A 27,488-nucleotide genomic window follows, 5' to 3' on the forward strand; every position below is an offset into this window, starting at 1 on the left:
GAGCTGCTCCCGTAGCCCCTACCCCCTGTCCCCGCAACACAGGGCTATTGCCTCCCTTCTTTCAAAGAGCCCTGCAATGCTTTGAAGGCATTTCCATCAGAGCAAGCAAACAACGGGGGCTGGGCTCTCTTCCCGTCGTTACCTCGTGGGGCTCGCAGTCTCCTCCTCTGCGAAGGACTCTTTTAACCACTGTTCTTTTCAAGTTTCCTGTGTCAGTTTGGGTTTTCATCTTTGGTTGGGAACTGAGGTTTTTGAAAAAGAAATAAATGAGTCCTTAGAGTGTACCCTTCTCACAGCACCCTTTCCCACTGCCTGTGTCCTTCTGAGAGTCTTCAAAGGCATCAAGAAATGAGGGGCCCTGATAAGCTCTAAGATAAATTGCTTTCAGACTACCATAGATTAAAAGAAAAATCAAATAGCAAGGGCTCAGGAGAGATCACTGTAAACTCCTTCAAAGCCCTTCTGAACGCCTCCATCAGCTCTGACAACGCCCAGGCAGCAGTGGGTGGTGACAGCCCCCTGCAGAATGTGTGTGGCATGTGCCCAGGGCATCTTTCAGAAGGGCATGTGAGCATGAGTTCGTCTGCAAGATCTAGGAGTGATGGAGTGACCTAGAAGGTCAAGGGCATAGAAGGACAGTGACAAGCCTGGACTCTGTGATATAGCCTGGGCGGGAGTCTGTGGCATTAGCTGAGCAGAAAGCCAGGACCGTTTCATGGGAGCTGCCTGGACCCCTTAGGCATCTGGGCATGGCAGGCCTTGCTTGGAACCCAGATGCTTGGTGGGAAGTGCATCCAGACTGGTTGTTCAGAAGGTCTTCCATTTCATTTTTGTTTTTGAATATCAAGTACATGTTTCTTGGGCTTCCCAGGTGGCACCTGCCAATGCAGGAAACTGGGTTTAGAAAGATTGCCTGGCAACCCACTCCAGTATTCTAACCTGGGAAATTACATGGACAGAGGAGCCTGGCGGGCTACAGTCCATGGGGTTGCAAAGAGTCAGACACAACTGAGCGACTGAGCAAGACAACAGCCCACTTTTCTTAAGTGAGCTTCAGGAACCCCAGCCCCAGGAGACATTCTGCAGTAGTAGCAGTCCACAAAAGAATTTGGAGGAATGGTCACTCAGAGGCCCCTTTGGGACTTCCCAGCGTGCATTAGCCCATAAGAAGGTCTGTTAGCTGAGTCTGAGTTGCATTAATGGCAAAACTAAAACCACAGCAGCAAAGTCTTTCAGATTTATTGGGCACTCGTTACAGGCTAAGCTCTGTTCTGAGCACATAGTGTGTGTTTTCTTTTGATAAACCTTTTTAGAGCAGTTTTAGATGCATTGCAAAGCTAAACAGAAAGTACAGAGATTTCCCCATATACCCCCTGTCCCCCCACAGGCACAGCTTCACCTCCTCTTGGCATCCTGTATCTTAGCGCTTTGCCTTTCCTACAGTTGATGAACCTGCATTGACACATGGAGTAACGCCCAGAGTCCATAGTTTACGTTAAGGCCCAGCCTGGGTGCTGCACATTTTTGGCGTTTTGGCCAATGTGGAGGGATGGATATACCTCATGAGAGTGTCATGCAGAGAAGTTTCACTCCCCTAAAACTCCTCCTTGCTCCTCCTCCTCCTCATTCCTCTCTCCGTCTGCCCCCTGGCTACCACGGATCCCTTTACTGTACCCATCGTTCTACCGTTTTCAGCATGTCTTCTAGTTGGAGTCATAGAATATGTAGCCTTTTCATATTGGCCTTTCTTTTCTCGTAGTTATGCATTTAAGTTTCTTTTTCTTTCTTTTTTTTTCATTTATTTTTATTAGTTGGAGGCTAATTACTTTACAGTATTGTAGTGGTTTTTGCCATACGTTGACATGAATCAGCCATGGATTTACATGTGTTCCCCATCCCGATCCCCCCTCCCGCCTCCCTCCCCACCCGATTCCTCTGGGTCTTCCCAGTGCACCAGCCCTGAGCACTTGTCTCATGCATCCAACCTGGGCTGGTGATCTGTTTCACCCTTGATAGTATACTTGTTTCAATGCTATTCTCTCAGAACATCCCACCCTCGCCTTCTCCCACAGAGTCCCAAAGTGCATATAAGTTTCTTATACATCTTTTCAAGACTTCATAGCTCATTTTTTTCTTAGAGCTAAATAACAGTCCATTGTTGAGATGTACCACCGTTAGTCCATTCACATACGGAAGAACATCTTGGTTGCTTCTAAGTTTTGTCCGTTATGAATAAAGCTGCTTCATCCGTGTGTAGGTTTTTGTGTGGACATGAGTTTTCAGCTCATTAGGGTAAAAAGCAAGGAGTGCAATTGTTGAATCGTACGGTAAGAGTGTTTTAGTTTTGAGAGAAACTGCCAAGTTGTCTTCCAAGATGGCTGTATCATTTTGTGTTCCCATCCGGAGCTAATGAGAGTTCCCACTGCTCCGCATCCTCACCAGCGCTTGATGTTGTCAGTGTTCTAGATTTGGACCATTCTGTAGGTGTGTGATGGTGTCTTGTTGTTTTGCGTTGGATTTCTCTGTTGACACATGATATGGAACGTCTTTTCACGTGCTTACTTGGCATTTGTATATCCTCTCTGGTGGGGTGTCTATTCAGGTCTTTGGCCAGTTTTACCAAAACTGTCCTTTGAAAACATTCTCTCTCAGAAGGTGGCTTGTTCTTTCAGTGTCTTTCACTGTTTATCAGTTCTTTTTTCTTTTCTCATGAATACTGCCTTGGGTGTTGGATCTAAAAAATCATTACCATACTCCAGGTCATCCAGGTTTTTTTCTGTGTCTTCTAGGAGTTTTATAGTTTCGCATTTTGCTTCTAGATATGTGATCCAATATGAGTTAATATTTGTGAAAAGGTGTGAGGTTTTTGTCCAGGTTCACTTTCTTCTTTTTGCACATGGCTGCCCAGTTTCAGCATCATGCTGAGATAACTGTCTTTGTTCTACTGTGTAGTATTTGCTTGTGTGTCAAAGGTTAATTGACTGTGTTTAAGAGAGTTTATTTCTGGACTCTGTTCTGTACCATTTGATCTATTTGACTCTTATTTCACCAATATCACATGCTGTTCATCACTGTAGCTTTATAGTCAGTTTAGAAGTTGAGTAATGTCAGTCCTCCGACTTTGTTCTTCTCCTCTATCATTTTGTGTAGGCTTCTGGGTCTTTTGCATCTCCTTATAAACTTCATAATCAGTTTATCAATACCCACAAAATAACTTGCTGAGATTTTGATTGAAATTACATTGAATCTACCCATCAGATTGGGAAGAACTTTTGTCCAGACAACATTGAATCTTCCTATCCTTGATCTTGGAATAGCTCTCCATTTATTTAGTGCTTTGATTCCTTTCATCAGTTTTGAAGTTTTCCTCATATAGATCTTATACATATTTTGTTAGATTTGTTTATACCTATTCACTGTAAATAATAGTATTTATTTGTACCATTTCATTTTTTGTGTGCTAATGTGAATAGTTCTGTGTTTTTAATTTCCAATTTCACTTGTTCATTGCTAGTATATAGAAAAGCAACTGACTTTTGTATATTAAACTTATAATTTGCCATAATTGCTTATTAGCTCCAGGAGTATCTTTGTCTGTTCTTTGAGAATTTCTTCTTAGGTGATGATGTCATCTTCTTTCTCATCCTCTGTATCTTTTATTTCCTTTTCTTGTCTTATTGCATTAGCTAAGGCTTCAGATATGTTAAAAAGGAGTGCTGGGAGGGGGCATCCTTGCCGTGTTTCTAATCTTAGTGGGAAAGTTTCTGGTTTCTCACCATTAAGTAATGTTAGCTATAGGTTGTTTCTGGACTTTCTTTATTGAGTTGAGGAAGTTCCTCTCTATTCCTGGGTTATTGAAATTGCTTATCATGAGTAGGTATTTGATTTTGCCACATTAATTTTCTGCCTCTATTGATGTTATCATGTGACTTTTATTTCTTAACCTGTTGACGTGATGGATTATATTAATTAATTTTAGAATGTTGAATCAAATGAGATAAATCCCACTTGGTTGTGACTTACAGTTTTTTTTAAACATTTTGGGTTTTATGTGCTAATATTTTGTTGAGGATATTTGTATCTGTGTTCTTGAGAGATACTGGTTTGTCATTTTTTTTCCCTTTGGCTGGGCTTGGGTATTTTCTTTCTCCCATGAAGACATGGCATTCTCCCTCTTGCAGGTCTCTGTCTAAATTTTCCCTTCTCCTCAGAACACTAGTCATATTGGATGAGGGCCTGCAACCTCATCTTAACTGATTACATCTATAATGACCATGTTTCTAAATAAGGTCACACTGAGATACTGCGGGATTAGGAGTTCAACATGTGAATTTGTAGGGGACAGAATTTAACCCATAACATCCGCTCTCTGAAAAGTTTTCACGGGAAATGGCATTAAAGTGACCATTAAAGTGAGAGGAAAGATGGATGAGCTATACAGAGCTTTCATTCACCAAAGCTTCTCCCCAACTGAGGACGTGGCACCGCAGGCAGGCGGTAGGTGACAGTGCAGAGTGGACGCCTGCCCTGCGGCCTGGATGGGACGTGGCCTGGGGGTGGTCAGGGCCTGAGGTGGGCACCCGTACGCTCGAGTTCCAACGCCGGCTCTTCCTCAGAGTCCTAGGGCTCGTCACCCTGGGCCTTGGTTTCTTAATCTGTAACAGCGTAATAATGCCTGTCCTTCAAGAGTGGCTGTGAGTCTGATTAAAATAACTCACGTGCACACACGTCTTGAGCACTGGAGGGTGAAATGTTCATCGGGTCTTGGAGATCTAATATATCGCATGGTGCCCATAACCAACAGTATGTACTGTATACCTAAGATTTGCTAGAGGGCAGATCTTATATTAAGTGTTCTTGTCGCACACATGATAATCTTGATAAAGGAGGGAACTTTGGGAGATGATGGAAATGTTAACATTGGGAGATGATGGTCTCCGTTGTAGACCCTGAGGCTGAGCTCTGCTCTCCACTGGCCCAGCCGCATCCACAGGACTGTTATTTCTAAGGTCAGTCTCTCCCTCATGAAAGGGAGGCGAGGCCGCTGCCCTGCTGCCCTCGAGTCTCTGGGCCGTGCAGGGCTGGCCGTGGGCGCTGGGAAAGGTGTCTGTGTGTCTTGCTGTGGTGGTGGTGGTGGTATTTCCCACAGACCCTGGGTGTAAATGAGACAGTCCATTGATTATGCTCTCTTTCTGTTAAGGACAAAAGGAGTTATTCTTGTCCTGTGTGTGAAAAGTCTTTTTCAGAAGATCGATTGATAAAGTCACATATCAAGACCAACCATCCCGGTAAGGTTATGCATCTCAGAGTGGGAGACCGATTTTAAAAATGCTCATGTTGATTTTAAGATACAGCATTGTATAGCAGCTATGTTAAATGAAACTAAAAGAGAGATGAAGATATGAGTCAATTCAAGGGGAAGAGTTATCTTTACTTAAAGCTCAGGTGTTTATATAACGATTTGCTTTATTTTATCATTTTATCTAGTCTTCAGAGGCATCTGGCCCCAGTCTCATGGCTGTCCTCCCCTTTGTAAAACTGTGCTGCCTGCCCAGGTGGCGCTAGTGGGAAAGCACCTGCCTGCCAATGCAGGAGACTTAAGATACATAAGAGACATTTGATCCCTGTGTCAGGAAGATGCCCTGGAGAAGGAAATGGCAACCCACCCCAGTATTCTTGCCTGGAGAGTCCCATGGACAGAGGAGCCTGGCGGGCCACAGTCCATCGATTCCCAAAAGAGTTGGACACAACTCAGCGACTCAACAACAGCAACAACCAGCTGACACAAGACTTTCTTTTTTGCAGTTGGGTTGTTTGAAGTTGTCATGTCGCCTGAGTTCCTTGTGTTCTACAGGACACCCCCACCCCAGGATGCTGATTCACTGGGGAGGCCCAGTCTTTCCCCCTTATTTCCCATATTCTGCTCTTGTCCGACTTGCCTTGTCATACTGCTTCTCAACCCCTCACATTTTGTGTTAGCAGGAGTCTAGGTCTGAGAGACTCACTCTGATTCTGGTGTAACTTTTTAGGCAAAAGCTCTCTCCCATGACCCCACGAGGCGCAACTTACCTTGCTGCCTCAGAGCTGCCAGGATTGACTGGGCAGGGGTGGGGTCCAGGCTCTGTCAAGAGGCCCACGTAACCTCTCACTGGAACCACGGTTCTTTGGCCGCTTCTGGTTGTCATCTGCTTTTCTTCTAGAGGTTTCCATGAGCACCATCTCCGAGGTTCTCGGGAGGAGGGTCCAGCTAAAAGGGCTCATTGGCAAGAGAGCCATGAAGTGCCCGTACTGTGATTTCTATTTCATGAAGAATGGCTCAGACCTTCAGCGTCACATCTGGGCTCATGAAGGTGCGTGTCCCTCTGTCAGAATGGAGCGTGTATGTGATTCTGTGCTGCCTATGGGAGTTCTTGGGGCTTCCCTGGTGGCTCAAATGGTAAAGAATCCGCCTGCAATGTGGGAGACCCGGGTTCGACCCTTGGGTTGGGAAGATTCCCCTGGAGAAGGAAATGGTAATCCACTCCAGTATTCTTGCCTGGGAAATCTCTTGGAGAGAGGAGCCTGGTGGGCTACAGTCCCATGGGGTCGCAAAGAGTTGGACACCGTTGAGTGATTAGCACTTTCACTTGGGGTTCTTTAGGAGGAAGCCATGTCCACACCCCCTGCAGCTAGAATTCTCTTTACCTACTGCAAAAATGTGTCTGCCAGCCAGCTGAGACCAGTGGTTTCAGCTGTGCATGACTCAGTCGCAGGGAGCAGAGATGTGCAGTCTTCACATCCTGCTTGGAGCTGTAGTTGAGCAAGTCACCATGATTCCTCTGCAGAAAGTGAGCTTCAGGAGAGCAGGAACCAAAGCTCTGGCCCAGTCTTGGGGGTGACCCTGGTGGTCACCCCGGTGCCCTGCGTGTGGTGGCGTTGAGGAGGTGCTGGGGTACTGGACGAAGGAAGGCCCCGAGGACAGCAGATCCTCCGATTCCGGCGGGCGGGGAAGGCCTGGGTGGAGACCAGGCAGGGGGAGGAGGGCGGCAGCCTGTGCTGGGCCGCACACGGGCACTCGGGGCAGCTGATGGTTGGGGTCTGTCAGAGACAGTGGGGCTGTACTTCTCCCCCTGGGAGGGGACGTGCCTTCCCAGCGAAGAGGCTCGGAGCCCTGCGGCTGGGGGGCGGCCTTCCTGTGAGTTGGGAACCCACAGTGCTGCAGTCAGGATGACAGGACAGCTCCCCAGGGGCACAGATGAAGTATTTTCTACAATCTGTGATCAAATGAATGGTTCAGTAAAGAGAGCACTAACTGATGGACACGGCAGAAGGAGCTGAGACCAAAGCCAAGGTTGGGAGATACTTTTTCTGGGCCCTGGCGGATAGTCGGGGAGCGGAAGAGGACGAGCCCAGTGGTAAGGATGCCCCGGCAGTGGGGCTGTCAGCCCCGCAGCAGCACCGGGCGTGGTGAAGCTCCGCTCACCTTATGAGCTGAAACACACTCTCACACGTGGTCCTGCGTGCCCGGGCCTGGCGACTTTTGCCAAGGCCCTTGGTTAGCGCTTGTCAGTGTAACTCATTTCAGTGGAATGAACGGCCGCCTCTGCACGTGCACAGCGTCTGGGCCCTCGGAGATCCTGGACCGTGGGGAGGGGCTGTAAGGGACTCACTGTGAAGTGCAGTGGACGGTGCAGCGGTCATGACAGGGGGTTCGGGGGCACTGATGAGGAGGCGAGGAGGGACTCTGCTGTAGGCCCAGGAGGAAGGGCATCCTCCTTCCTGGAAGGAGGAATGGAATAGCATTGGAAGGAACAGCATGGGTCAGAGAGAGGCCTGGGGGAGTGCGCGGTGTGTGCACTGCTTTATTCACAGTGGACAAGGGGATGTGTGTGTATAGACATGTATGCGTATACATTCCTTCAGATGCACACACGTATACATGAGTACATATGTTCATCTCTCTGTTTTTTTCTCCTCTGACAGGTGTAAAGCCCTTCAAGTGTTCCTTGTGTGAGTACGCAACTCGTAGCAAGAGCAACCTCAAGGCTCACATGAATCGTCATAGCACTGAGAAGACCCACCTGTGTGACATGTGTGGCAAGAAGTTCAAGTCCAAAGGGACGCTGAAAAGCCACAAGCTCCTTCACACCGCTGATGGTGAGTGAGTGATGCCACAGCGAGCTTTCTCTCCTAGGAGTGCGGTTTGAGGTGGGCCTTCCAAGTCCAGCCGACGCTGTGGTTGTGCGTGGAGCAGGGGGGAGCCAGGGTCTGGAATTTCTCTTCTGAAGGAGGGCAGAGTGACCTCGCTTGCTTCCTCAGTGCCCCGGGCTCTGTGCTGACCCCACCTGTGCTTGCTGGACACTTGCTGTACGTGTGTGTGTGTGTGTGTGTGTGTGTGTGTGTAAGCATGTGCATGCATTTGTGGGGGTGGGCGTGGAGGGGACTCTGCCCCAGGGAATAAGGCATCCTCAGGAGACCTTGATCTGGAAGTTTCAGTCCTGTTCAACCCTCCCTCCCCACCCGAGCCTGATGACCTTGAGGAGCTGCCATGACTATACCTGCTGTGTGTCCCAGTCACCAGGAAAGTCATCCGGCAAGGAGCCAGAGAGACAGAGAAAGGCAGAATTGCACAGTTGTTTTAGGAAGACCGGCAGCTGTACAGTAAAAGAGCTATCACATTTAAAATTCTCCTTTAAACCACAATCGTATGAGGGTCTTCTCAATATTCCATGTAATGAGATTAATAAACTGTACCAACGAAATGTTATTTTAGCACAATTACATACAAAAATCGGAGTCTGCTGTAAAAACTGAAGTGGTTTCAATGGAGATTTTTTGTTTTAGCACATAGAGGGTGATCCTGCTGGTCTGTTCTGCCTTTAATTTGAGGTGGTTCTGGGGGTCTGTCTTACGTGCTGTCAGTGAGCCCGGCCCGAGGGCCTTGAGGGAAAGCTGAGCACTTAGCCTGGAATCCATCGGAACTTAGGATCAGGTTTGCCTCGGGCTGCACCAAAGCCAGAGCCCTGCTATTCATTCAGACTCAAGCAGTGTGCTGTAAATTAATAAATCCATAATCAAAATAATTAAAAATACAATGACAGTAAATCCGTCGTATCCTGAGTAATGGAAGCATTAAGTCGTGTAATTATTCATGAGTTCTCACACCTCCGCCAGCAATAAGCCTCACTGATGTTTCTTGACAGGGTAAGCAGATTATTCCTGAAGTCCCCAGTGATGCCCCGGTTACGAGATGCGGCGGCCCCCGGAGCCAGGAGGGTCTGGCGTGTCCCTGGGCCTCTGGGGTGATCTCTGCCTGGCCCCGAGCTCTGGGCTCGGCACTGAGGGGTGTTGAGACAGTGGCACTCACGTCTGATCGGGCACCGCGGACAGGCCGTCGGGGTCTTGGGGGGATGGGATCGGCGTGAACAGCCATGTCCCAGCCAGCATCCTCGGGACACTCAGCCCATCCCCCCTCTCTCCCCGCCGGCTTCCCTGAGTTTGTCGGCAGGGAGGGGAATTCAGGTGGGCAGAGATGTTTTTCTCATTTAATTGTTTCTTTGGGTAAGCTAGGGAGCCTCATGAGCTGTTTGGCAACTTCTGAAGCAGGCTTTGAATCCTCGGGGAAGTGTGCTCATATAGGGCCTGGCTACCTTGATGAGGCGCCCAGCCTGTAGCCGTAGGGTTCCCGCTTCACTTTGAGCCGCGCGTGCCTTTAGAGCTGGCCTGAAGGGGTTCGGTTTTCAGTACAGCTGTTGTGGCAGTGATAATTCCGTAGGTTGTTCCAGAGAAGCCACGTAGCAGACGGAGCTGGAGAGGCGTCAGTCTTGCCCGTCTCCACCTGGTACGGTGACCTCCCTGCGCCTCGGTTTCCTGCTAGTGAAGTGGGGATAGTTGCGCCTCCCCTTCTACTGGGTGTGAGGGTGAGCTGCAAGCGATGCCCTGCTCCTCGCCCAGGCCTCCTTCTTGCAGTCCCCCACTCAGTCTCTTTCCTGGTGCCTCCTCAGCCCCGATCTCCACACCGAGGACTCTTCTGTCTACAGCTGCCCCTTCAGCGGTCCTGTCTGCTGCATGGCCTTAAACACAATTGTAAAAAAGTTATTTTTCGCTGCGCAGGGTCTTTGTTCCTGTTAAGCACTTTCTCCAATTGTACCGAGTGGGAGCTACTCTCCAGTTGCAGCTCACAGGCTCTCGGGCTCGGGCTCAAGGCTGGTGGAGCTCAGGCTTGGTTGCTCCTTGACAGTTGGGATCTTCCTGGACCAGGGATCAAACCCCTGTCCCTTGCACTGGCAGGCGGGTTCTTATCCATTGTACCATCGGGGAAGTCCTTGGATCTCTTTTAATGAAGTAAAAAGGAACTGAGTAATTATCCTCTCCTTTACCTGCTTGTGAATCTTAATTTTTCATATGTATTGGCTTCTTTAAAGTGATCTAGCCTTGTTTATTCATTCCTATTTCCCAAAGGAGCTCATTACTGTGCCTTAGAAGTGATAGACCGGAATGGGTGACGGTTTCAGTTAAAAAGATTTTCCAGTCGATAGGTACAAAGAGAGAGATTGAGATATGTACAAAGAGAGAGATTGATTCATAAAGGGCCCGATTAAACCCTTTGCATGTATGCCAACAGGTACAAGAACCTAATGCAGAAATCGTGCTAGTAACACATCTCCCCACTTTTGACTTTAAAGGGGGTCTAGACACATGTTATGTGGTCTAGAGGTTTGTACATCATTCTGCCCACCCAGAACAGATGGGAAAGGCTCAGTGGTGCAGTGCCTTTATGTTATGTAATCAAACAGGAATTCTCTAATCATGAAATGAAAAGCTCTTTGAAGTTCAATGCTAATTCCTTTGGGTCCCCTTCTTCCCCCAATCCAACCTTCCCTCTTACACTTGAGATGAAGAAGTTTCCTGGTAAAATTTGCAAAGAGGAATTACCCAAGCTTCAAACACTCTTGTGTGTGTAGTAATTGGACAAGTGGAGAGTTGAATATGGAAATGAGGTCTGAGGGGAGGAAGTACCACTTTTCCCCATGCTTCTTCAATTTAATAAGCGATCCCATGGCTCCACGTTGAAATATTCTCGGAGATTTAAGTCCAGAGTTTTTTCAAGGTCCTCTTTCCCCTGAAAAACACAATCACTCTAGGGTAAAGTAGCCCTACTTATCTGTGTCCTCTTTACTTCAAAGAAGATGCACTCTAGAACCAAGAAGTTAAAAGAAGATGGTACTTGAGCAGCCATTTGGGTAATCTTAGCAAGTCCACTGACTAGGCTGCAGTGAGCCTGGCCTCTCTGAAGCATCCTTCTCCCGCTCTTCCTCCGACTTCCTGCTAGAGAGAAGGTCAAGGGTTACGGGTGGGAGTGGGGCAACAACGTGAACACAGTGGTCTTTTTCTGTGATTTGTCTTCACAGGCTGGGTCCTGGTGATGGGCAGGAGAGGGGAGGGCTGACTCCAGGATCCAGGACTCCCACTTCTCTGCACCCTGCCCGGGGCTGACTAAAGCTCTTTTTCTGAGATTTTTATAAACCATAAGAGTAACTGAGCTCATACTCTAAAACGAACCACCGAGCTGACTGAACAGTTAGCTTAGACGAACACACAGATTTAACTGTTGAGTTAGGCTTGGTTACCTACAGTCTCACCTGGGCAGAGGAGACTCAGCTGCAAATACCTGGCTCAGCATCTCGAATTTAATCCAGATCTGGTGCCGTGTTCTTCCCTGGTCTTGTATCGCGTTCTGCCTTCTGTTTCTCTCCCTGTCTAATGCTGATCCATTCCTCCTGGTATCAGAACCAATGTACTAATTACAGAGAATCATCCATCCCTCACTACGGTTGCTTCAAGTTCAGCTGCTAAAGTACAGAGGCTTCTTAAATGGCCTTTTTATTGCTGTAGCTATTTCTGTTCTGAGTTGCCATTGGACAAATTACGGCAGATGCCAGAACTGGAAAGACGCGTTTCACTTTGCAAAATGCCTGCTGCACAATGCCTGCCTGCAGTGCCTCCTGCAGGGTGCATTTCTCACTTGAGGCGGCTGACCCGTGCGTGCCAGGCTGTGTGGAGAGGCAGCGCGGCAGAGTGGGTGAAACCTTGGGCCCCCGAGGGCAGTCCCAGGTCGGAACCGCTTCCTGCCTGAGTGCCCTTGAGCAGGTACCTCGTCATCCCTGTTTGTAACTTGGGGTCGATGACGATTCCTATGCGTGCGGGTGCATTCATTTCCCACGGCTGCCGTAACAGACCGCCACACATGTAGTGGCTTCAAACAGCAGATTTACCATGTGACAGCTCTGGAGGTCGGAAGTCTAAAATCGAGGTGTCAGCAGGACTGCCTTTCTTCTGGAGACCCCCGGGGAGAATCTGTTCCTTTAAGCTCTCTGGCCTCTAGAGGCTGCTTGCATCCCTTGGTTTGCAAGCCCCTCCTTCATCTCAGCCAGCACGTAGCTCTCACTCCCTCTCTCTCTGTGCTTCTGTTGTCACATCTCCTCTGAGTCTGACTCCCCGCAACCCCCCAGTAAGGACCCTCGCGGTTTCATTGGGCCCACCTGTATAATCCAGGATCATCCCCTAACTCCGGATTTTTAACTTGATCCCATCTGCAAAATCCCTTCTGTGTATAAGGTGATGTTTACAGGCTGTGATTCATTTGCCAGTGCAGGAGAGGCAGGTTTGATTCCTGGGCGGGGAAGATCCGCTGGAGAAGGACATGGCAAGCCACTCCAGTATTCTTGCCTGGGAAATCCCATGGACAGAGGAGCCTGGCGGGCTACAGCCCACGGGGTCGCAGAAGTGTCAGACAGAAGTTAGCCAGTAAGCAGCGATCTTGGCGGGAGGGCATGATTGCCTTGGCTCAGTGGGGCTGTGGGGAGGTTGGCCGGGCCCCACACGCCGAGTCAGCTGATGCTCGGTGCTGGGTGTGTGCTCCTGCTCTTGGTGATTGGTATCTCCACGTGCCCAGCCCCCTCAGGGTGGGCCTGCACCCAGGGGGCACCTCCACACAGGTGCAGATAGATCTTTGTGGTGATTAGTCTGTATCACCTGTTTCATTTACGAAAGATCAAATTCCTTTTCTCTCAAATATTCCTTCACTAGGAAGGCACAATGCAATAGTTAATATTTGAAGAGTATCAGTTTTTAAAAGGGTAAAGGCAGTTTTCTGAAAAATTTGCTTATGCAAAATACCACCTTTTTCAGTAAGACTGGATAAACAGTCATAGGAAGGCATTTTCGCTTTTATGCCTCCTGGTATTTTTACAGTTTATACAGATTTTTTTTTTCTAAGTATTTTAGTGCTTCTTCAAGTTTAAGGTACACATGAAGCTTGATTTGGCAGGAATTGTTTAACTTAGCAGTTATTTCAAACATGCTGCCTTAAAGCGTGTTTTCCATCTCTGTCTTTGTGTTCTGATGGAATCCAAATGCCAGAAGACAAGGGGACGGTTTTGTTTTCTTCTGACGATGTAAGGTGTTTTTGCCATTCCATTCATCCCTGGTTTTATATAGAGCTCTATTTAAAGTAACTAAGCAGCTGGAACCGTCCTCAGGGAAGCTCATCAAGCCGGATGAGGGTGTAGTAAGAAACAAAGGAGACAGCAGGTGTGTGTTTCTTTTCTCTTTTTTAAAGAACTTTTTCCAGTTTTACTGAAATACAGTCCACATGTAATGTTGTATTAGCTTAAGGTGTACAACATAATGGTTTGATACATGTATATATTATGAAGTGACTCACAGTAAGTTTATTTAACATCCATCACCTAGTTATTTGGGGGCAGTATATGGTTTTCTTTTTTCCCTCCCATTATTACAACTTACATTGCGGGAAACTTTTTCTTGCATATGAACATTTCCTTCTTTTCGAATTAATTCCCTAGGACATATTTCCAGGAGCAGGAGGGCTCAGGAGGGCTGTTCCACTTTGGTTCTTTAAATCGTGCACCGCGCTGCCAGCTTACTTTTCAAAAAATTATACCAGAAACATAACAGTGTTCCCGCTGAACTCTTTCATTTTTAGCATCGCATCTTATTAAACATGTTCAGTTTCTTAGTTCAGTGGATATCAAATATTATCATTTCATTATACTTTTTAGTGTTTTGATGACTCATGATATCAATCAGGTGAATTAGAGGAGGGGTCCCCAACCTCTGGGCCGGGGGCTGGTACCTCCTGTCAGATCATTAGATTAGAAATTAGGTTAGAAATAAAGTGCACAATGGATGTAGTGTGCTTGAATCATCCTGAAACCATCCCCCCATCCCCAATCCTTGGAAAAATTGTCTTCCACAGAATCAGTCCCTGGTGCCAAAAAGGTTGGGGACTGCTGAATCAGAGGATTTGATGGATTAAATGAGTAACATGTGTGAGGAATTTGTAATGTTGACTGGTTCCTAGCACTGTGTGTAAACTTCTTTGTGGTCATTGAACTTCTTTTGATTAATTAAATTGGATTTAATCCTCTCTTGAGTGCGTTGTTTGTTCATGCCCTTTCTTCCGTGTTTGCTTTGAGGAGTTTTGGTGTTTTTTTTTATTCTTGCACTTATGGATTCATTCAACAGCTGTATTTGCTGGGCCTCTTTTGGTTGCTGTTGACAGAAGCTCACTTGAGGTCATTGAAACAGAAAAGGGACATTTATTGTATCCCTCAGAGACTGTCCCTTGGACTGCAAGAAGATGAAACCAGTCAATCCTAAAGGAAATCAGTCCTGAATATTTGTTGGAGGGACTGATGCTGAAGATGAAGCTCCAACACTTTGGCCACCTGATGTGAAGAACTGACTCATTTAGAAAAGCCCCTGATGCTGGGAAAGATTGAAGGCAGGAGGAGAAGGGGAGGACAGAGGATGAGATAGCTGGATGGCATCACCGACTGGATGGACATGAGTTTGAGCAAACTCTGGGAGTTGGTGATGGACAGGGAGGCCTGGTGTGCTGCAGTCCTTGGGGTCGCAGAGAGTTGGACACGATGAGCGACTGAACTGAACTGCAGAGACTTAGACGTGTGTGTGTTTAAGATTATTATTATTTTTTGATGTGGGCCACTTCTACAGTCTTTATTGAATTTGTTACAGTACTGCTTCTGTTTTACGGTTTTGTTTTGGGGCACGTGGGGTCTTAGCTCCCTGGCCGGGGGTCGAACCCCCACCCTGCATTGGAAGGCGAGGCCCTAGCTGCTGGCGCATCGGGAAGTCCCGGGCCCTGGTGTTTGGGTTTCTCCTCAGGACTGTCCTGCCTCCTCTTCCGTGTCTGGGCCCCGTCACCCTTCCGTCTTAGCTTGCCTGTCGCTTCCCCACAGAGGCCTTCCCTGACGGCCCAGCCCCACCCTGGCCCCCTCCTTCCCCGGCCTGCCACCCTGCCACCCTGGGCGCTCCCTCCTCCGCCCACTGCGACTGCGCGCGGCCCCTTAGCTTCCCCAGGGGGGCGCGGGCTCCCGTCAGCTCCTGTTGGTGCTTCGGTGATGGACAGCTTCTGAGTTACCTGCTTTAGATCCCACAATTCAGGTTCCTGGCTCCATCGGCTCACTGTCCACTGTGGTCCCATCATCTGCAGCTGCGGGCGGGGGATGGCGGGCGTGGGAGGGGGATGGGGGGATGGCGGCTGTGGGGGGAGGGGGAGGGGGTGGGGGGGGTGGTGGCTAGGGGGATGGCGGGCGTGGGGAGGGGAGGGCGTGTGGCTGAGCCTCCTTCGGCTGGGACGCTCCTGTCCTGGCACAAGGGCACAAGGGCATGGGATGAGATGTCTGCTGTCCCGTCCCCAAAGTGCAGCCACCCCGCGAGGGCACCACAGGGGCCGGGGACCAGCCAGAGACGACTCCATGAGCCACATTCCCCACCCCCCACCCCATTAATTAGGCATTTTGGATACAGAAACAGGTAATACCAGCAGCAGCCAGAGAGAAAACACAGATACCCCACCATTGTGACGCTAGATGAGAAACAATATAAATCAGTAAAACAGGGGTATATTACAACTGAGTTATGAAGATACCTCAAATATTGAGAAATGCAAGTATGAATATGAAGTGGTTCAATTTCAATGTGAAAATGTTACAAAATGAGGGATGTCAAAAATGAATCAGTGAGATGAATCTTTTTTTTCCCTTTCCAGTAATGTAGGTCACATTGTGCTTTTTTTTTTCAGCTTTTTATTTTGCATTGGAGTATAGCTGGTTAACAATGTTATGTTAGTTTCCAGTGTACGGTAGAGTGACTCAGTTATGCATATACACGTATCTATCCTTTTTCAAGTTCTTTCCCCATTGAGGTTATTATCGAGCAGAGTTCCCTGTGCTATACAGTAGTTCCTTGTTGGTTATCCATTTTAAATACAGCAGTGTGTATGTGGATTCTTAGGTATGTGTGATCCAGGGCTTTGGGGTGCACGTTTAGGCTCTACCACCAGCTGCTTCACAACCTGACAGGTTGCTCAGCTTCTTGTTCCTGGTTCCTCTTTCATAAGAGTGGTGTCCTGCCTGTGTCCCAGGGCTCTGGTGGCGCTGGGTGAGATCAGACAGGCCAAGTCCTGGCACAGCTGTTGACGGCCAGCAGCTCAGCACGCAGAGCTTGCCAGGCGTGTTGTGTGAAAAAAATGAATGAAGGTTTTCTTTTTTTTTAAACCCACCTCCTTTTTCCTTTGTCATCGTTTCTTTCTCTTCCCTGGCTGCTCTGGGACTCATACTGACACAGCCATTTGCTGTGCGTCACCCAGCCCTTTGAGGTCACTCTAACCTCAAGTAAATTCTGCGTTTCTAGCCATCTCTCCCTCTGATAGCCGGGAGTCTCAATGGAAAGCAATCTGATAGTCTCAAATCAGTGGTTTTTTGTGTTTAGTCATGTGTCTATATTGCATTATTTTAATTAGGCAACAAAAGATTCTGTCCAGTGCTCTCCCAGGCCTGTTTGGTGGGGGCGTCAGTGGTTGTTGGAAACATCTGTCATATTTATTGCTGGAGCTCTGTGCCTCGTAAGGGATGCTCTTAGGAGCTGCCTTCTCTCCTTGTCTCTTGCTGAATCCCGGGAATATATTCATAAAAGGCTGACTTTGGCTCTCCAATGAGGTGATTCCATTTATTCGTTTCAGGCACTAATCATTTTTAGCACTTTATCTCTTACTCTTTGATCCAGATGTATTAGTAGTGAGTGAAAATATTTATCAATGTGGAGAGTGGTTTTATCAGCTTTCCTCCCCACGCTGTGCCGGTGGGGAACCCAGACACCATTCTGCTCAGGCTGCCTGGCACAATAATGATTTTCTGGGTGAGTCATACGCCAGCGGGGAAGTATGGTTGTCTGAGTTTAGGTAGGAGATGTGCAGCAATGGATGGCCTTCTGTTTGAAAAAGATGATACTGTGTTTAAGAGAAGGTGTTAATTGCTCTCTTGTTATTGTTCAGTTGCTAAGTCATATCTAACTCTTTGCCACCACTTGGACTGCAGCACACCAGGCTTCCTTGTCTTTCACCATCTCCTGGAGTTTTCTTAAACTCATGTCCATGGAGTCGGTGATGCCATCCAACCATCTCATCCTCTGTCGTCCCCTTCTCCTCCTGCCTTCAATCTTTCTCAGCATCAGAGTCTTTTCCAATGAGTCAACTCTTTGTATCAGGTGGCCAAAGTATTGGAGCTTCAGCTTCAGCATCAGTCGTTCCCATGAATATTCAGGGATGATTCTCTTTAGGATTGATGGACCTCTGTTAGAACAATGATATCTCTGCTTTTTTAATATGCTGTCTAGGCTTCTCATAGCTTTTCTTCTAAGGAAATCGCTCTCCAGTTATGACTGATTTGCCTTAAGCATGAAAAGGTTTTCCTCACGCTTTGAACTTGCAGAATTCGTAGAATCTAGAGCATGGGGGTCATTCACAGGTACAGTTGCAGTAGCCACATGTTTATACTACTGTTTTCCTTTCGCTGCTCCTTTTGAAAGTACTATTCATGTGAGTTGTCCAAAATTCCCTTTTTGTTTCTTGCCCAGCTCAGTTTGGTAAAATGCACAGGCTAGTTACAGTGTGTGCTATGCATTCAGGTGCTGGGAGGGCCAGAATGAGTAAGACATGGTTCCCGCCTGTGGGTGGCTGATGGCAGGTGGCGATGATGCCCGCAGAGCTGGGGCAGAGTGCGTGGAGCACTGGCTCCTCGCCTGCTTGTGCCAGAGACGTTGATCAGCTTGAGTTTTGTGTTAAAGGGAAGAATGACCAGATGCCAAGAGACAGTGCATCCCAGGCATGGAAAGTGTTAGCAGAGGCTCCGACACGACTGAAGTAACTTAGCAGTAGCAGTAGCAGCTGGGGTCTTAGACGGCAAAGGCAAAACAGGAAGTCAGAGAGAGGAGTCAGGAGGGGAGAGACATTTCTGGGTCTGCGGACCCTCTGTGCCCAGGCCCTGGAACCTCAGCTTTGACCTGTCTTTGGAGTTGTTGAGGGTTTAGGCAGGAAGGGCTGTGGGCGTTTCTGTGTTAGATCGGAATGGAGGATGGGGCTTCAGGATGGATGGATGGATGGTGGAGGAGGGGAGAGGGTGGGTGATGGATGGAGGGTAAGGGAACTGGTTCAGAAGGCTTTTACCACTGCCCAGAAAACAAATGAATGGGGTCTAAAACCAGTGTGGAGGTTTTAGGAAGAAAGGGAAATAGATAAAAAACTATTAGGAGTTGAAATCAGGTGCTGAAAAAATGAGTGAAGCTGGGGTTGTGGCGACGTTGACGGAGGCTGCCAGGTCTCTAACTTGGGTGATGAGGTCAGTAATCACCTAGGAAGGTCAGAAGTGGAACCCATTTGATGGGTGAGACAGTGATTCCAGATTAGAACGAGTGTGAGTAGAAGATAGATTTTGATATCAAAGGTTTACAAAAGAAGAAGGACGGGAGTGTGGCTGGGGCACTCGGACTTGAGTGTATAAAGGGTGGCGATGGGAGATGGTGTCTCCAGCACGCGGAGAGTGATCAGAGAGGCACGGAGGGACAGGAGGGGCATGGAGTCAGAGGCGCAGAGGGTTCCCTAAGCACGGCCCATCAGCAGAGCCACGTGCAGTGGAACCTGTGAAAGATAAGGGCTGAAATCTGCCTTTGGCTTGGTGGGTTGGCGTCGTTGGTCACTGGTCACCTTGGTGAGACAGGTTTTGGGGTGAGCTGGTGCCATCTTCCAGGGGGTGGGTTCACAAGCAAGTAGGAAGGGAGTGTGGAGGCTGCAGAGGGGCAGCTGTTTCAGCCAGCTTGTGGCAGAAGGAGAGGTGGGAGTGTCCCCAGAAGGGGCCACATGCGGTGACCGTGGTCCTTGTCCCCGAGGAAAGCTCAGCGGCCACTAGTTCATGACGAGCGATGCTGCCTTGAGAAGTAGGTCACCTTTATATCTGGTTGCACGTTGCTGTTTTTGCAAGTTGTTTTATTTTTCCTCATCAGGGGGTAAAAAAATGTAGCGTGCCGCATGTATCTGTCGATTTAACACGTGGGCTTGTTTATCGCGTTGCTGAATGTTTACCAATTGCTGAAACATAAATCCTCTCAAAAGGCCAGTATTTCACATTTCTCTGTCGTTTTCTCTCTAGTACCCCCTCAAATCTGCCTTTTATGCGCCTACCGGAGTTGTTGCTCAGTTGCTCAGTTGTGTCTGACTTTTTGTGACCCCCGTGGGCTGTAGCCCGCCAGAGTCCTCTGTCCATGGAATTTTCCCAGCAAGAATACTGGAGTGGGTTGCCGTTTCCTTCTCCAGGGGATCTGCCTGACTCAGAGATCAATCCCACGTCTGTTGCATGAGCAGGCAGATTCTTTACCACTGAGCCACCTGAGAATCTCCCTGCCAGAGCTGGGAATTCCCAAACACAGATCTCTTCTTTGGCTGAAGGGCATCCTGCAGCTCCTCCTGGCTCTCGGGGTGGCGTCCCCGCTCCTAGGGAGACCCTGAGGCCCCTGGCATCTGACCCCCAATTCTCTGCCGGCCGAGGCCGAGGCTGCTGCCTTGTGCTTCCCTGCCGGTTCCCCTGAGGTCCTGGGCCCCCCACCCCTCGATGGCCTGGGGTGTCCCAGGGCCTTCATTCCCGCCCCAGGCACATGCAGGGGCTGCAGCCTGACCCCGCTCACCTCCTTCTGCTTCTCTTCAGGGAAGCAGTTCAAGTGCACGGTGTGTGACTACACGGCCGCCCAGAAGCCACAGCTGCTACGCCACATGGAGCAGCACGCCTCCTTCAAGGTAAGGGCGCCCGGCCGGCGGAGCAGACCTCCAGGTCGGAAGTGCGCCGCTTCTCAAAATAAGGATGGGAGAGCCCCCTTCCCCGCCCCTCCGGGCTGAGCCAGTGCACGTGGGGCCGGTCACGTGCCTGCAGGCCCGCTGCTTGTGCAAGCGTAGCACTTCTCTGTACTTTGGGAGCCAAGTCCAGGAGGAGTGTTAGGAGGATGGAGAAAAGGCGCGCTCTTGCTGTAGTAAGATGTGTACAATAGGCTTTTGGACTCGGTGGGATTAGGAGAGGGTGGGATGATTTGAGAGAATAGCGTTGAAACATATACCTTTCCATATGTAAAGTAGATAGCCAGTGTGAGTTTGATGTCTGACGGGATGCAGGGCATCCAGAGCCGGTGCTCTGTGACAGCCTGGAGGGACCGTCACAATATTGTAATTATCCTCAATTTAAAATAAATAAATAGGTTTTAAAATGTGAGTGTCTTAGGAAAACCTGTCATGATTTAGAGCAAAGAGTATTTGTTTAAGGAGGAGTGTGTGCACTGTCAGATCCTGGATTGCCCCGACGTGGCAGGTGTGATGATGCTGGGCTGGCCGGCGCTGGTGAGAGAGCTGGAGGCGCGGAGGCAGCGTGTAGCAGGGGCTCTGGAGGCCCTGGCTCTCCTGATCTCTGCTATTCTCTAGTGCCTCCAGCTGATGTTTCTTCTCTGTGGATGGTAACTCCCTGGACCGTGGCTTATGGTGGGTACTGGCAGCAGGAGCTCCGGTCCTGTGAATTTGTTTCATAAAAAGTACTGCTCAGCACTCGGCAACTTGACCCTTAAGACCAGTGCTGCTATTGCTGGCGTGCACATGTGGAGACGGGAACACGATGCTCTGAGATGTTTCTTGAAATCATGTCCATCATTAAGTCCCAGTAGAATGTAGAAGGGACTGTGGGCGACTACACTTGGAGGCTGTATTTACTGAGCATCTCCTGTGTGCCTGCGTCAGGAACTTCACCTACCTCACTCTGATTCCACACAGTAGACGTCATTGCCCGTATTTGACACCTGAACAGCCTGCATCTCAGACAAATGACCCCCATGAGTCTTGACTCAACACCCAGATCCACAGATTTCAGTCGCTGTTGTAATCACGGCCAGCCTGTGTCATCACCCCTTCCGAGGTGACGCTCCCCATTGACAAGCTCATCTGATGCTCAGAACAGCCTTGGGGTGAAGTCACAGGAAGCCCATGATCCCTCCTCTTGTCGTTAAGAAGCCGGGTGGCTCGGGGTGAGATGAGGGCTCTGGTGATTTAACTGTCCAGGAGGTGAGGGAGCCGGAACTGGGGCTTGGCCTCCAGGGTCCCAGGCCTGGGCGTCCCTCACCAGATCTCAGCCCCTGGGCATTGGCAGAGAGGGGCCAGTTGGGGCATCTGAGGCTGCTGTGCCTGTCGATTCTGTAGCTGCTTTAACATCTGCACTGAATACAAGTTTCTTAGGTGGGACCCACGTGTCACCCAGTGGGAGTGTGAAATGTCTCAGTCGGGATGTTCTGTGTTTGTGTACATTGTACATAGTGAAAGTTCAGGGCTTTATGTCCATTCTGCATCTCTTAGACGTGTTTCTTTGAGGAGGGACTCCGGATTTCCCTAGACTGGTGCGGTGACAGGACTAGAGGATGAATGTCAGGGCAACTTTCACTTCACAGACGAGAGATGTAGACCCGGGGAGGCTGATTTCTGTCCTTGCTGTTCCAGAGTTGGAGCTAGACTTCTAATCTGTTCCTAGGTCTCAGCGTGGAGCATCTTCCCTTCCTAACCAGACTTGGCTGAAAGGCTCTCTGCCCCGAAATCCTTGTGGATTTGTTCCTCAGAGCTTTACATCTCTGGTTTGTGTGCAGAAGAAGTGCATTTGGGGGTGGTTTAATTGTAGGCATGTGTGGTCTCCATCACACAGCTGCCCTGGGGGGCTTTGGGAGCCCCACTAAGCTGGACCCCAAGTCATGGCCAGTTTCCCGTGGGCTCCCTGTGGATGTAGGTGTAACCCCTGGCTGAGCGGTGCTCACGCTGGGGATGAGGTTCAGTCTGAGTGAGAACCAGTGAGTCAGTCCTGGGCTCCTCCCTTCCTTCAGGTCTGGGTGCTCTTGTACACACGTGTATAAATCATGCTTCTCAATTGCCTAGGGCCAGCGAGGCAAAATGACGCTGATGCCTGCCGGCCGCCCTCATCCCAACAGTAATTGTCCTTTTCCTTTCCTTTCGGTCCATTAGTTTTCCATTATGTTGTTACAAATTACTTCCATCTTCGTAACTTAAGCAGCACAAGTTCATTCTCTTAGGGTCTCCATGGTTCAGAATTCCAGCATGGGCCACACTGGGCCAGCGTCCACGTGACATGCTCTTCCTTCCTTGCTTTCTGGCTCCTGCAGGCTGTCCGAAGGCTCGTGACCCCTTTGTCTGTCTTCAAAGCCAGTGGCCATCCTCATCCTTCTCCTCCTCCGGTTCTCTTCTGCCCCCCTCTTCCAGCTCGTGTGGGCCCTTGTGACTACAGTGCACGCAGTTAGATAACCCAGGACAGTATTATCTTAAAGTCAGAGGATCAGTAACCTTAGTTCTACCTGGAGTCTTAATTCCTTTTTGCCTTATACATACAGTTCTGGAGATTAGGACATGGTCATCTTTGTGCTTAGTCACTCAGTCATGTCCGACTCTTTGGGACCCCATGGACCATAGCTTGCCAGGCTCCTCTGTCCATGGCATTCTCCAGGCAAGAACATTAGAGTGGGTAGCCATTTGCTTCTCCAGAGGATCTCCCCAACCCAGGGTGGAACCTGGGTCTCCTGCCTTAAAAGCAGTCATCTTCAGGGAGGGTGTTTTTCTTCCCCTGAATTCCCCTCCTCTTTTTCCTTCCTCTCACATCTACTCTGTGGTAGAAAATTTTCATGCATGCTAATAAAACATAGTATGCATCTCCCGAGTTCCCTTTTCCTGCCCTCAGTAAGTATGATGAAGAAGTCAAGCTTCGGTGTTTTCCCATCCCAAGATGAGACTTCCTGTCTTGGGGCAGCATTGCTCATCCGTTGCAGTGGGCTTGCTAGAGGAAACCAGTTTACCTCTCTAGACCTGGATGTGTGATTTTCAATATATAATTTGTGTCAGGAAACACGGTAATAAGGGCAGACTCCTGTATCACCTTTTAAAATTACATGATATAATTTATATATTTTTTAAGAATGAAATTAAAATGTGTTCACTAAATAAGATTTGGAAAATGCTTTCTGATCCTTTTCCCTGGAGGAATCTTTGGTGATATTTTTAGACACGATTGAGGTCACACTGTAAATGAGCATTTTATATTTTTGATGGGGATTAACATGTCAGCTTTATCAGTGATAAAGCTCTATTGGAGAATGTGGCTTAGATGAGTGGCCAGATGGTTTGCTAAGAATACTCCACTCCTGAGTTAGAGTAGTCTCAACAGCTAGAGGCTAGACTGGGGCACCTACATGCTTTAGGCATCATACATATTGCCTTGCCTTTTTAATTAAAAGCATTTTTTAATTTTTGGTTGTGTTGGTTCTTCGTGGGCTTTCTCTAGTCGTGGTATGCGAGCGTCTCACTGGGGTAGCTTCTCTCGTTGCAGAGCACAGGCTCTGTAGCTCTGGCTGCATAGCTGTGGCACACGGGCGTAGTTGCCCTGCGGGATGTACAATCTTAATGGAGGATCAGAGATCGAACCCCTGTTCCCTTTATTGGCAGGTAGATTCCTAACCACTGTACCACCAGTCTGGTATTGCCCTTTTTTAAAAAAAAAAATTCTCATTTCATAGGCCTTTTCTCATTACATGAAAATTCATTTCTTAACTAGTTTTAATGGCTGCATAAGGATGAGACTCATAGTTTTAATTAAACAGTCCCCTTGTACCTGCACAGTTTGGTCATTCCCAGTTCTTGCTGTTGTAAGTAGCCTGATAGTGGACATTATCCCAAAAGCATTTCCACATCACCCTAAATTCCACAGACTGTGAAACACTGGGCAAAGCTGGCCAAACCACTGAGGATTCACAAACAGTGAAGGTGTTGTATGTGCTTCTTGCAGCTGTAAATAAAGTGCGTTCCCTAGGGTGGAGCTGACACCTAACCTTAAAGAGATGCGCAGGAAGATGTTCAGACGGGAGGAACCAGTGCCGAGTAAGGAGTCTCTAAACAGACACAGACTTGTTCTCGCGTCCCGGAAGCTCTCTGCTGCTTACACATAAACAAGCTACCCACTGTGCTGTAAGCCGCATGATCAACAGGCAGACTCACTTGTGGAGTTTTGTCCGTTAGGCTTAGATGAACCCGTGACTGCTGATAGAAATGTCCTCAGTTGTAGGGTTGGTGGATACCATGCCAGTCTCCCTGCACTTTAATAGTAAAGAGTGACTTTATTTAATTTAAAAGCATTTTGAAATAATTTTAGTCTGATCATAGTTTCAACTTATGTTTGCAAATCACTCATTCTAAATCTCTTCCAGGTGTTGTTTTCCTTTTATGTAATTTTAAGACATTGGTGTTATTTTACTTTTGTTGTTGTTTTTGGCTTTGTTTATGTTGTTGTTTAGGCAGACGAGGATCAAAATCTGGATGCCACTGCTTACTAACTAGGCTACCTTCTGGGATTCTGATCTTTCGCCCTTTTGGGCCACAGTCTCCTCATTTGGAAATTGTGAACGAACAATGATACCATTATTTCAAGGGCTGCTTTAAGAAGGTGGGGTTGATCTGAGGGAGCAGATTAGAAAGAAAGTGCCCCCAGAGCTTGGGGCAGACTCGGACCACTAGCCCTGTGCAGGCCAGCCTGAGGAAGGAGGTGCTGGGAGGATCTCAGACTTGCTCTCTTAGAACAGGATCGGGGGTGGGGCAGCTCTGGCCTCGGCCACCTTTCCCGTCAGACTAGTTCTTCTCTTTCAGTAAGCCTGGAGGCCAGCCCAGCATCCTCGACTCCATCCCAGCCCTGTGTGCTTCTGACGCAGGGACTCCACGAGTCCAGGCTGCCAGCCTCTGTGCTGGGTTTCAAACTGTGAAGGAAAGGTCCTGTCTGGGTTTTCGTATAAAGTGTGTTCCTGTGCATGGCATAGAGCTGGATCTTGTTAGTGCCCATGTGTGTGTCCGCATGCCTGTACACACCCCGTCTGGCAATCACTGCTCTTTAATTGTAGTACTCAGTCCATTTGCATTTAATGTAATTTTTGACATGACTCACTGGGAAGTTAGTGTTGATTTTCTCCGTCATGTCCATTCTTCGATCCTCTCGTCTTCTCTTCTGGCTTCTGTCGGGTGAATTAGGTGTTTTTCCAGTATTCCATTTTATCTCGTCTATTGACTTTTTCCTCTGAGAGTAGAAATTTTCTTTTTCAGGTAAACTTTTTAGGACAGATGTAGAATTACAGAAAAATCGTTACAGTAATACGGGGAGTTTCCATATTCCACGTACCCAGTTTCTCCTATTGTTAGCATCTGACGTTTATATATCACATTTGCTGCATGTCATTATTAGCTAAAGTCCATATTTTATTCAGATTTCCCTAGATTCTACCTGATGTCCTTTTTCTGTTCCAGGAGCCTATTAGGATACTATATTATGTTTAGTCATGATGTCTAGGCTGCTTTTGGATGGGACAGTGTCTTAGACTTTCCCCAGTTTTTTGATGGCCTTGACAGTTTTGAGGAGTGTACCGGAGAAGTCAGTGGCACCCCACTCCAGTACTCTTGGCTGGAAAATCCCATGGACGGAGGAGCCTGGTAGGCTGCAGTCCATTGGGTTGCTAAGAGTCGGACACGACTGAGAGACTTCACTCTCATTTTTCACTTTCATGCATTGGAGAAGGAAATGGCAACCCACTCCAGTATTCTTGCCTGGAGAATCCCAGGGATGGGGGAGCCTGGTGGGCTGCCATCTATGAGGTCGCACAGAGTCAGACACGACTGAAGTGACTTAGCAGCAGCAGCAGCAGTGAATAGTACTCAGTCGTGTCCAGCTCTTTGCGACCCCATGGACTATATAGTCCATGGAATTCTCCAGGCCAGAATATTGGAGTGGGTAGCCTTTTCCTTTTCCAGGGGATCTTCCCCACTCAGAGATCGAACCCAGGTCTCCCGCATTGCAGGCAGATTCTTTACCAGCTGAGCCACAAGGGAAGCCCAAGAATACTGGAGTGGGTAGCCTATCCCTTCTCCAGCAGATCTTCCCGACCAAGGAATCGAACTGGGGTCTCCTGCATTGCAGGCAGATTCTCTAACAGTTGAGCTACCAGGGAAGCCCTTGGAGTACTGAAGAGGTATTTTATAGCATATTCCTCAACTAGGATTTGTTTGCTTTTTAGATATACTTTTTTTAAATTTAGTTTCTGTTGTTTTTTTTCTTTTTTAGTCACTGCTGTAGACATTACACTATGTATATGTATTCTAACACGTTCTAAGTAACTGTAGATATGCTATTTCATAAACAATGGAAACACTATGAATCATAATTTGTATTACTCCCTCCTACCCTTTGGGTTCTTATTGTCATATATATCATTTCTCTTTGTGTTCTAAACTCCTTAATATAGTATTATTTTTTTCTTTAAAGGACATTTAAAAATACATATGAAAAATAATCTTAAGAATTTCTTTTTCGTTTACTTACATACTTAGCCTTTCTGGTGTCCTTTATTTTTTCTTGCAAGCCTAGCTTCCATGTGATAAATTCTCCTTCAGTTTTTTTAGCATTTGTTATATGCTGGTTTGCTGGAGTTTAATTATTTTAGCTTGTGTCTGTTTGGAAATTCTTTGTCTTCATTTCTGGAGGACTATGTTGATGACTGCAGATTTCTAGGGGGACTTCACTCTCAAGGTATTGTTCCTTAAAGGACATTTTGTCCTTCATTATTTTTGAGCCTTATCATTTCCTCTTATATGTAATGGCTTTTTCCTCTCTGACTAATTTAAGATTTTTTTCTCTTTGTTTTTTCATTGTATTAATGTCATTAATTAAGCTTAGGTGTGGTTTCCTAGTGTTTACCTTCCTGACATTTTAAATCTGTTGATGTCATGTGTGAGGTTTTGGCCTTTCTCAGCCGTGATCTCTTTAAACACTGCTTCTGCCTCATTTGTCTTCTCTTTTTTCCCCATAGGACTGTAATACCTCCTGTATTGGCCTGTTTGATATCTCACAGTATTCAGATGATTTCTTTCTTTCTCTCTCTAATTCTTCTTTATCTTTGTGTTTCAGTTTTTGTGATTTGTATTAATCTTTAAGTTTACTTATTCTTTCTCTGATATGTCAGTTCTGCTGTTTAGATGTTAAAATGAATTATTCATTTCCGGGTTTCTTTGATTT

General features: G+C 47.8%; 1 protein-coding gene across 2 annotated transcripts in view; it reads left to right on the forward strand.

Moving 5' to 3' along the window:
• Window positions 1-27,488, forward strand: part of ZFAT (zinc finger and AT-hook domain containing) — a 141,568-nt gene that overhangs the window by 66,667 nt on the left and 47,413 nt on the right. For both annotated transcript variants that reach the window (XM_043879305.1, XM_043879307.1), the window contains 4 exons: window positions 5,201-5,288; window positions 6,201-6,350; window positions 7,963-8,136; window positions 20,064-20,152. In XM_043879305.1, the coding sequence (XP_043735240.1) occupies window positions 5,201-5,288; window positions 6,201-6,350; window positions 7,963-8,136; window positions 20,064-20,152 (501 nt within the window). The remainder of the gene's footprint in view (window positions 1-5,200; window positions 5,289-6,200; window positions 6,351-7,962; window positions 8,137-20,063; window positions 20,153-27,488) is intronic.

Source organism: Cervus elaphus, chromosome 21, assembly GCF_910594005.1.
Source record: "Cervus elaphus chromosome 21, mCerEla1.1, whole genome shotgun sequence".
NCBI lineage: Eukaryota > Metazoa > Chordata > Mammalia > Artiodactyla > Cervidae > Cervus > Cervus elaphus.